We start from the raw sequence: 12,036 nt of genomic DNA, 5'->3' as shown, positions 1-12,036 counted from the left end.
TGTGGGTGCTAAAAAATCTGTGGAGAGCAGCAACCCTTGGTTATTGTTATACACAACACGCTCAAATGCTGCAGATACTGCAATTCCTCTATGAAGCATTCACTTCCTGCATGACAGAAAGCGACAATTGAACATTCTCAACACACGCAACAATGGAAAATGAGATATCACACCTTGTGGAACTTCAACCGGTGGTGATTTATGATCCAAGTTCAAACACCTCAGCTTTACCAAGGTCTGCAATTCAATTGGAAACTGCCTCAAGCAGTCAAGCTAGTCATTGGAATTTATAATTATTTAAAAATAAATACCTCAATATACTGTACAATCAAAGTCAAGACCTATTCATGGTTCAAGTGCCCGTCCACCCGAATCTGCCTGTCCCAACCGCCCAGTGCTCTACCCTGGACCATATATATATATATATATATATATATATAGCAGAAATGCATTCTCACTGGAATATCACTTAGTCACTTTTTTTTAATAACTTTTCACGTGTTATCTTTATAAGTAATTCAATTTTACACTAATTATTATTTAATTTTTTTATTTCTCTTTTAATTATTATTATTTACAATAATACTTTAATATTTATAATTTAATTATTATTTTTTTAAAAAATTGATTTCTAAAAATTAAGACTTCTATAATTAAATGACAAGTTTAAAAATTATTTATATTATTTTTTTATAAATTCATTTATGAAAAATATTATTTATCACATGTTACCATTCATAATAATAATAATAATAATAATAATAATAATAATAATAATAATAATAATAATAAAAGAAGGTCATTAGGCAATTAATTTAAACAAACTTAGCCATTGCATTTGTAGATAATAATTTTTCTTTTAAAGGAAAATCAAAACTCACGTTTACTTTAAAAAAAAATCAAAATTGAAATACTTTTAAACATATTTATAGCAATTAAATTTAGTATTTAATGGCTTATAATTTGCTAACACAACACATTTCATTTCAAAATTTAACGAATATTATCATGATCAAACATCAGGAGATATTTAAATTTTTTTGAGAAATTAATGATTAATTTTTTTAATATAACTAATTATTAATGGTAATATATCTATTAACTTTTAAACATTTAAAAAAAAAATGAGAAAGGTCAACATTAAATTTTTTTTATATTTCCCAAACAGTTATAATGTATAATTACTAAATATAATTATCATCATTATCATGCTCCTTAATCATTAAATCAAGACCTATGTTTATTTTAAAAGAAAATCAAAACCGTTTAGTAGAATATTTTTAAACTTATCAACTACAATTATATTTAGAATTCACCCAAAACATTTAATATTTCATTAAATCATAAAAAAATTAAGAATTATATTATTATTATTATTATTATTATTATTATTATTATTATTAAGTAGCAACGTTAAAATTCTTTCAATTAAAAATAATGTTTTTTAATTAAAAATAATTTAATGACCTAATTAAATTTGATTTGAAGTTTTTCATGCACCAAATTTTTTCCTTCTTACCAATCATTCTCTTTTTATTTAATTACTCTTAAATCCTCTTTTAATTTGCTCTATTACTTCTTTCAATTGTTATTAGTGTGACACCTCTTACCCGTCTACAATGTAGTCGAGCAAGATATGCCACACAATGTACCGGAACACCATAACTTATCTCATTGATATTTATCAGTTCTTAATTTATTTATTATAATTATTAAGTGAAATTTATGAAATTGATCTCATTTAGATCATTTATTGAAATTATAAATTAATTTGAGGCTCCGAAAATTTCATAGAAAATCCGGCAGAGTGCCGTCTAAAAATGGAGAAAACAGTTTCTTCGGAACCTGTAGAAAAATACTTCCAATAATTGTTCAAATCACAACTCCAATTCTCACATCAATTAACAACAATTTCTTAATAATTCCTCCTTTTGTCATTCATTCATTTCACATCATCATCTTGCTCAAACCATAAATAAATTCTCATATGTTATTTATAATCAAAAGTTACACATACTTACATTAATACAAAATTATATTACATTTATTTCAAATATACATGATAAAATAAGAGTTTAATTACAAAACTTACAAAAAATCACAAAATACAAAATGGGACCTAGTGTCCTACCAATGCACTGTAGTCTGTGAGGTGATACGGACACTATGTAGAACTGTGAACGGCCTTACTCAGTCTCTGGTCTACTGGGCTCTCTATCCAAATCTTTAATATCTACGCGTTGCAAAAGTGACGCGCTAAGCATAAAGCTTAGTGGTGCCAATAATACAAGAAAATATAATATGCAAAATAAAAATAATAATTTCCTAGTTATTGTGTTCATAAGAAATGAATAATTACTAACTTATTGTTTAGTCGAAGACTTATTACATTTTATGATATTAACTTCTTTATGCATTTTGTTAATTGTTTTCTTGATGATTTTGAGCTTTTTTTATTTTATTGTAATCATTCTTGATCTTTATCTTGATATTTATTTTCCTTGTTTTCTTTAATAATTAATTCAATTACAATTATATTTTTCCATGCCTAAGTAACCTATACAAATTAATCAGACTGGATAAACGGGTAAACTAGCACTGGGTACCAGGTACCTCAGGCCGTTACACCATCGGTTACAATGTATCTCCCAGTGTACAAACAGAATGGCAAATAAGCCATAAAAGCAATAAGGCATAAAGCCAAGTATAACATCATAATCAGTATAGCCATAGGCTATCATCACAGAATAGTATGGAGCCATACATCATACGCAGTACTGCTATCAGAACCCTATTGGCATACCAACCTATCCAAACCAATCACATTAGGCCTACTAGGGCATATTATAAAGTTATTTCTTGAATATTTATACTTTATATGTAAAGTTACTATTCATTTCATTAGTCAACTAAAATGTTGACTTTTTCATAGATAATAGGTATATTGGTTCAAATATCACCAATATATCACATTTTGTATTCCAAAGTTGTTGGCATTGGTTGCCAATTCCATTTCAAAGCTTAGTGTTAGTTATTCACAATTTTCAGATTTCAAGCACTAAGTTTACTGTTTCATTGGTCATTTGTACAGTAGGAATTTGACAAAATTGTCTTCATGAAAGTTGTTCCTTATTGTGTCTAGTTACATTTATTTTTTTGAATCACCCCATTTGGAGTTTTGTAACTCAAGTAATGGCCTAAATACCACAACTGGCCGGATTGCAAATTTTTCAGATTTTCTAGACAGAACCAAATCTACAGTGTTTTATACACTGATTGTAGGTCAGTTTTTGAACATGTTATGATCAAAATTTGGATTTGATTTCTTCATGAAAGTTGTAGGTCTATATCTCAGCTATCTGTTGATAAAATTTCAGGTCAATTGGACCTTTCTACACTGAGTTATGACCAAATGAATAAACACTATTCGTTTGGTCATTTTGCCCAGGCAGAATGCAAGTCACCTAGATTAGGGTAATTTTTAGGTCAACTTGGTTTGGTTTTCTGGGCAGGGTTTCTTCACTAAAGTTGTTCCATTATGTGTCTAGTTTTATGTCCAATTGGCCTTGCACTAATTGAACCTATACAACTCCATTTATAGCTACCCAAACCTGCTAGACTTATAATCAGTTCTGCAGGTCACCAAGGGTAGCATGCCTAAGTTCAACTCCAACATCCTTACTCATTTCAATTCCTTCTCACACACATTCAAATGGTCACTAATTGACCATTACAATATTAACATACCATTATATGAGCAAACCCTAAAGTTGTTCAAGTGTCCACATTTTCAAGGTTCATTCATGCATCACACTTGCATTTCACTTACTCTTACATGTTCAAGCACTCATCTCATGCTATGGGTAGTTCATAACCACTTTATTTCAAGTAAATTCATCAAACCCTAACCACCCCTACGCTGCCAAAATTGTAGGGGTGAATATACATAAGTTTTATTTTGTTTTTCTTTTAATTCATGTTTATCTCATGTTAATAAACATGAATTAAACAAGAATGGAAGGAGATTGGTCATTAATCTTGTTGGAGCTACTCCCAAGCTTACCAAAACCTTTCTTTTTTCTCTTCAAATTGCTGTCCAAAGCTTGCTTTAGTGGTAGGGACAATTTTTTATGAAGAGAAGTTAGGGTTTGGAGGTGATTTGGTGGGTTGTCTCAAGCTTGCCTTAAGCTTTCATGGAGGAATGGGTTAGGGAGAGGGAAGATCAGAGAGTCACGGCTGGAAATAGGAAAGGGAAGAAACATATTGGTTTCTTCAATTTTTTTGCCCATTTTATACTTTTTAAGTGGTTTATGGACATATATCACAATGTGATTTGGTGGGAGAGCTTTAGTGACATCATGTGATGTCATAATTCCAAATTTCCTTCATTTTCTTTCTTTTTCTTTTCTACTCATTTTCAATTAAATTTTTAGCAATATTTATTTATATTTTATGTCATAATAATTATTTACTTAACTGGACAAGTCGGCTAAAAATCACCTTTGAAGGAGAAATGACCAAAATGCCTTCCGTTTGGCTTAACAGACTAAAATTGTCTGTACCGATTAAAAAATTTTTTTAAGCATTTTCTTGGCATTCTAATGCCATAGAAATCTCAATGACTCTTCCTGGAGTCCCAAAAATTATTTTATAAATTTTTTCCTGAGTTTAGGGCTTCTAGTTGGGAAGACCGCAACTTCCCACTAGGTTACCCATCGCTAAAGCACCGACTCGTTTAACTTAGTTGTATTTTATTTCTAAAATTTTTTCTTAATTTTTCTTATTAATATTCGAGTTAATTATGGTTCCTCACTTTAGTTTAAATATTTTTTCAGATGTTCTAACTGTCCGGACTGACACTGGTGATCGGAACAGTAAAATATACGAAATGGATACAGTGAGGGTGTTACAACTAGTCTCGATTCATAATTTTTTTTTTAATTTTTATTTTACTTTTCTTACTCTATGAAGTACAGCAAAATTAAAATAAATTTTTTTTCACAAAAAAAAGTTAAACGGGCAAATTTTGAATTAAATTAAAATAATTAAATAAAAATTTAATATTATATTATCGTCAATTATTAGAAAATCAACCTATATATTTTATATAAAGTCACCCAAATATATAATCTATACTTTTTTATATAATTAAAAAGTTGAAAGCTACGTTTTAAGTTTACACTATAAGGGGCTAGCAGCAATTTTTTCTCATTACTGTTTTATTTTTTTTTACATTGAATCATTTTTTTTGTTTTATTAGTTAAATAATTATATTCTTATACATAAAAATTGAATTACACCGAAAGTTTGAGCAAGACTATTAAAAATATTAACTAAAAGCAAATAAAAAAAATAGAATGTAAACGATAATTTGATTAATAAATCAAATATTAAAATGGTCAAATTTATAATTATATTAGATTAGATAATGATTTAGTGTCACTCAATTTATTTAACTGATTACATCAATAAATTTTAAATTATTTTTGTAGGTAAAATAATGTTACTATATTTTAAATAAAAATAATTAAATAAATTATTATTAATTTATGTATAAAAAGAATTAAATAAATATATATATATATTAATAATTTTTTCATAAATTAATTGAAAAGTTAATTTAATAATAAAAAATTACACACACACATATATATAAATAGACACACTATCGAGCATAACACAGGTATTTCACCGGTTCACTAAATAGAGCTTATAGGCAAGTAATAAGATATCTATTAACTATAGTTTGTATCAAATTTATTTTTAGAATTATTTCTCATCAAATGATAGTTTATTTGTTTTTAATTTTTATTTAGACCATATTTTACTTTTAAAAAATTTATTATTTATAAAATTTGTGTTTTTAAAATAACTTTTTATACCAATAAATTATTTAAATAATAATAAATAAATATAAAATATTATAAATTAATAATTATAATGTTATTTTTATATATACTTAAAATTAGTTATATTTTTAATATAATGTATAATAAATTAATAATTATATACCTATTTGGATAGTACACTAAATAACAAAAAATATATATTATTATTAGTTATTTTATATATAATAGTAACAATTTAACATAATTTTATAAAATATTTAGAATAAATTAACTACTATCAATTACCAATAACAATAAAATATATATATACTTGAACTCATCTTAAATTTAAAAAAAAAAACTCATCCTAAATTTGATAAATTTATTTTAAATTACTTAATATTTCCTAACTTGATAATTGTTATTTAAACATATAAAATATATAAATAATTTATATTTTAAAAATTTAATAATTCTATAAAATATTTAAATCATATTTATTTAAAATATAATATATAAAATTTATAAATATTATTATAAAAATATATATATTTTATATTTAATTAATTATTTATATAAATAAATCCAAATGATTAATTTATAAAATCTAAATTTGGTATGATTTTATTTTTTAAATTTAAATTCTTTTAAATTTAATTATATACCATTTGAACACATTTTAATTTAATAGGTTTGGATCGAATCCGGTAATCGAAAATGGCCGAGCAGTCCCTAAGCACTGTGAGTCTCTTTGCCCAAATCAAAACCCCACCATTTATATAGCATATTCCTCTTTGAAGCATAACGTTCCCAGTTCCCACTGCTTTCTCCATCTTCAGTGAAGAACCTTATACCCTTGCCACCCTTTCTACTAAAAACTTCTCTCCCTCTCCATTCTCAATCAATACTCAAAAAATCCTCCCAAAATGTTCACTTTTCCCCGCATCGTATCGATTCATTTCCTCAATTATTTTCCTGCAAAGCAAATAATTCACCCCCAATTGAAAAAAGAGGGATAATTCTCCTATATAAACTCAATACCCACAAAGCGTCAAAGACAGAGGACAAATTTCTTCAAATTTAATCATAATATAGGGAAAATGGGGTCGATCAGGCTCTTTCTCAACCGTCCGATCTCTCTTTCTACCCCGTCGGTGGATATTCATCGTTCGGTTAAGACGCGAGCATGTCTTAACGTGGACGTGCACGTGCAGCCACCGGATTCTGTGAAGCTGAATTTGAAGAGTAAGGAGGTGATGGAGATGGAGGCGAAGGTCCTGGTGGGGACTTATGCAAGGAACCCTTTGGTGCTCGCCCATGGCAAAGGTTGTAAATTGTATGATCCTGAAGGACTAGAATATTTGGACTGCACGTCCGGTATTGCAGTTAACGCCCTCGGCCACGGGGATCCCGATTGGGTTCGGGCGGTCACAGAGCAAGCCAATTTGCTTACGCATGTTAGTAACGTCTACTATTCAATCCCTCAGGTAAAAGTCTTTTTTTTTTTTTCCGTAAAAAAATGTTATAGTTGCGTGTGGGTAATGATAATAAGAGAATAATTGATCTGATTATTTTGTTGGTGTAGGTAGAGCTTGCAAAACGTCTGGTGGCTTGTTCTTTTGCTGATCGTGTCTTGTTCACAAACTCTGGAACAGAAGCAAATGAAGCTGCTATCAAATTTGCTAGGAAGTTTCAGAGGGTTATACACCCTGATGAGAAACACCCAGCAACTGGGTTCATTGCTTTTACAAATAGCTTCCATGGAAGGACTATGGGGGCTGTTGCTTTGACAAGCAAAAAGCATTACCGCTTCCCTTTTGAGCCAGTCATGCCTGGAGTTACTTTTCTGGAATATGGCAACATGCAAGCTGCTAGGGAATTGATTAAATGTGGGAAAATTGCTGCCGTATTCGTAGAACCTATCCAGGGTGAAGGTGGCATTTATAGTGCAACAAAGGAATTTTTGCAATCCTTACGTAGTGCTTGTGATGAAGCTGGGTGTCTCCTGGTTTTTGATGAGGTAACAAGTTTTTTTTTATTATTATTATTATTTAGAAATAGCTTCATGTACAGATAATTGATCCTGAGATGCAAATTTCTTGATAAAATTATTCGGTATGATAGATATTAAGTATCGTGATATTCTATTTTGATATCTTCTATCCTTTGCTGCAACTAATGCATTTTACATAAAGGTTAGTAATAGTAATAGTTTTTCAATTCATTTTGAATTAAGGTTGAATCTCTAACATTGTGATCTACACCAAATTCCAAATCAGTGGCATATGCTTGGTAAAACTTAAATCATGCAGAATAATGCAGGGAAATTTCCTTTTGGAGAAGATCAGGAATCAAAATTTATATTTATTTGCACTGAATTGGATTTCAATGAAATTCAGAATCATGTATCTGGGGTTGGAAGCAGCTAATCATCATTTCTTTATATTAGATATCATGAGAAACTTTCCTTTAAACAAGTTGGAATTGGTGCATGCATGTCTGTGTGTGTGTGTGCGCGCGCGTGTGTATATATCTTTATATATCTTGAATGATGGAGATGGATTGTAGTATTTCATTTGTTTTTCGCTGTAAAAGAGCATAGTCGGAATTCCTGGCTGCATAATGTTTTTTCTTCTTTGGAAGGAGTGAAGGGATACTTGCATTAGTGATAAGTCTTCTTTCTATACTTTTCCCCTTTTTTGAATGATAAGGTTGTCATTGCCAAAGTTTGAAGCATGTGTTGGGCTGATTTTGTTTTGAAGGACAGGATGGTAAGCATTGTGCTTCTGTTCAAACTAACAATTTCTGGCACAATAATTGTCTTGTTTATCCTATCACTATAAAAAGTACTTTATTTTGTTTAGGGCTTGAAGTAGTCTGGTATTCAATGTAGAATGTTAAATATTCTGTTCTCAGGTTCAATGTGGCTTGGGCCGAACTGGTTATCTTTGGGCATATGAAGCCTATGGTGCAGTCCCGGATATAATGACCATTGCTAAGCCTCTTGCAGGAGGCCTTCCCATAGGAGCTGCATTAATGAGTGAAAGAGTTGCTGCTGCCATTAAGTTTGGAGAACATGGAAGCACTTTTGCTGGTGGACCTCTTGTCTGTACTGCTGCCATCACTGTTTTGGATAAAATATCAAGACCTGGTTTCTTGACCAGCGTCTCTAAGAAAGGTCAGTACTTCAAAGAAATGCTAATTCAGAAGCTGGGAGGAAATTCACATGTGAGAGAAGTCCGAGGTTTGGGGCTTATAATAGGGATAGAGCTGGATGTGTCTGCTTCACCTCTTGTAGATGCCTGCCGAAACTCTGGTCTATTAATATTAACAGCAGGAGAAGGAAATGTGGTTAGGCTGGTCCCTCCATTGATCATCTCAGAACAAGAATTGGAGCGTGCAGCTGATATTTTGTTTGAATGTTTACCAGTACTTGATAAGACATTGAAGTGAGTAGAAGTCATAGAAGCTAACGGGTGACGCCTGTTAAAATTCTCTTAATATTGGACCTGTGTCTTGAATATTTATTGTTATGCAATCAACCCTTATTTGATATAAGAAATCCTTTTACTTTCCAGTAGCGGTCGTTAACCTTGGTTTGCATCTGCTGTGTGTTGTATGTCTACAGACCTTGTTCACTTGTGAGATCTGTCTAGAACACCTAGCCTAGCTACAGCTAATAATACTGAAGCCTTAAAATTGCCTGAACCCTAAGAGCTTATCATGGATGTGAATTACGTCTCACTGCCCATTAGTATGCCTTGGCGAAATGAGTAGCAGTGTAGCATTTCCAAATTCCTAAGGTTGAAAAAAGAAAAATCTAAAATTTTGTCCTGTTATCCTATATGATATAACATGCCAATTAGAAGCTGATACAGGGATTTTCATGGGATTACAATTTCTGTGGTCAGGCTGTATGTTCCTAACCCATAGTTAACAATTAATATTTGCTATCTTAGTAATTTTTCTGTCTGACCTCGAATTTTTTCACCAGTTACATTAGCTGCTGGTCAAGCCGAGTGAGCTCAAATTGATTCGCCAAAATTCCGTATCTGGCCTAATTTATCGGTGCACAGAAGCACAAATACAGAAAAAAAAAAAAAAAAAAAGAATGGAAACATCTAACTGTGGGCCTGGCGGCCGGACTGAACTAATGGAAGCAGCTTGTGCTAATCCCATTGAGCATATGGCAATAAAAACCTCCATTTGGAAAGGCCAGCCAACTACCAAGTAACAGCCTATGTGTGATACGCAGGCAGAGGCAGAAAAAGCCAGTGCGTTAGTGAAGACGAACACAGCATAAGCAGTCTTTATCAGAACCTAACATAATGTAGCCTTCCCAGCGTCCCCACTAGGGGCGTCTACTCCTGCCAGACTCCGCCAGGAGGATTCAACCCTGCTTGAGAGGTCACAGCCGCAATCAGAGCAGCTACTACAAGAAGGGTATCCCGAGCATTTCTTGGAGAGTCTCGGCTGAGCTTAAACCGGTAGTAATCGAACCACCAGGCATTTGATGGATATTCAGACGAGGTTGTCTCAGTAGCCATCTCGCGCAGCAAACGATGGCAACAACTTGGGTAAGGACGTGGGTAATCTTAAGATGGCAACAACCCTGTTTTCCTAAAAACACGGGGAAAATTAGAAAGAAGGATAGAAAAATTAAAAAGAAAAAAGCTCCCATTATTTTGGATAGAAGAATAATATTTTTGGTACATTTATAATCCTCTATACAATATTTTATAGCGGGAAGTTTTTATTTTGAAGATATATTTTGATATTTTAGAAAGTTTTGATATGGAGCCTCCGATGGTCAAGCTAGTATGTGACCGGAGAACACGAGGGACTCGCTTACTGTCTACAGTGGAAATTAGAGTTATCAGCTGTATGTTTTTTTTAGTGCGAGAAGTATTTTCATACCTTGTTAAGGTTATTTGAGAAATTATTGTTTTGATTGGTTTAAATACTTTGCTCTAATTGGAGTTTGTCATATGATTTGATGGTGAATCAGATTTAACAAGATATTTGAAAGGCTGTGTTAGAGGCAAATTCATTACAAGTAGATATAAATGATGTCATTGAGCATTCTCATCTATAATTCTTATTTAATGCGAGTTTTATTCAATGACTCCATAATAGTCGACGTAAAAAAATAGTTGAACTTGAATCTTTCTCTTGTCAATCACTAACATATGCCCTCCGCTGCAAAGCGTTATGGAATTTTCGATCATATAGTTTGTAACAAAACTAAAGGAAAACAAGAAGAAACATGAGTTTTATAAGGTTTTGAATTCAAACATTAGTTAAAGTTCGATTCTCAAAAATAAAAGAAAAGAAACATTCAGAGAGATTATCGAGTTTTTTTTTTTTTTCTTCCCTTTAATGCAGAGTCTAAATATTCATTATTCACATTAACTTATTAAGAAAAAATTTTATATTGAGTGTTTTTAAAAAATTTAAAAATGAAAAATTCAATTTAATTGAATTTTCTTTTATCAATTCTTGTGAAAAGTTTAAAATTTCTAAAAGCTAATTCTTTTAATTAAAAAATAAATTATTTATAAAAATGAATTTATGTCAACAGCGACATGATTTTGTAAGAATTCAATTTATTTAATGAAAATTTTTATTAAATACCTAAAACATAATTACTTAAATTATATTTATTTTTTTAAATAAATGCAAAATATGAAAAATAAATTAATTAATTTCACTTATCAATTATTTCAAATAATAGAACCTAAATGAATTCTATCATTTTTAAAATATTCCAAACACATGAATTTTCTCACAAACTCATTTGAATTAAATTCTTTTATCTTGTGTTTGGATGAATAAATTTGAAATATGAAATTTATATTTGATAAAAATATATGTTTTGTTCAATTAATTAGAGTATTGAATATATATTAGACTTGCAAATATAGAAAGAAATGTGGATTTGAAATAATTTATAAAATAATATTATTTAAAATCCTCTTAAAAATTCTTAATAAATAAAATAGTATTATTTAAAATCCACAATTTATTAGTAATTTACACAAAAATTAAATCTAAATTTTTATTTCAAATGATGATATTCAAACATAGCATTAATAAAATTGAATTGAATTTTATTATGACAATCATTTCAAACAGGTGATTAAAAAATCAATAGATAGAGGGAAAGAACAAAAGCCTCAAATAACTATGCAAGGGCTGGGTTTCAAAA

At 30.2% G+C, this 12,036-nt stretch overlaps 1 protein-coding gene across 1 annotated transcript; it reads left to right on the top strand.

Annotated features, from left to right (window-relative positions):
- The first annotated feature begins 6,524 nt into the window (after positions 1-6,524).
- On the top strand, positions 6,525-9,405 carry LOC110637145 (acetylornithine aminotransferase, mitochondrial). The gene is made up of 3 exons (XM_021787107.2): positions 6,525-7,315; positions 7,414-7,848; positions 8,745-9,405. The coding sequence occupies exons 1-3, from the start codon at positions 6,929-6,931 to the stop codon at positions 9,279-9,281; spliced, it is 1,359 nt and encodes a 452-aa protein (XP_021642799.2). The 5' UTR covers positions 6,525-6,928; the 3' UTR covers positions 9,282-9,405.
- Positions 9,406-12,036: the final 2,631 nt, after the last annotated feature.

Source organism: Hevea brasiliensis, chromosome 6, assembly GCF_030052815.1.
Source record: "Hevea brasiliensis isolate MT/VB/25A 57/8 chromosome 6, ASM3005281v1, whole genome shotgun sequence".
NCBI lineage: Eukaryota > Viridiplantae > Streptophyta > Magnoliopsida > Malpighiales > Euphorbiaceae > Hevea > Hevea brasiliensis.
Note: the sequence above shows the minus strand (reverse complement) of the source record. Positions and strands in the feature narration are given on the sequence as shown.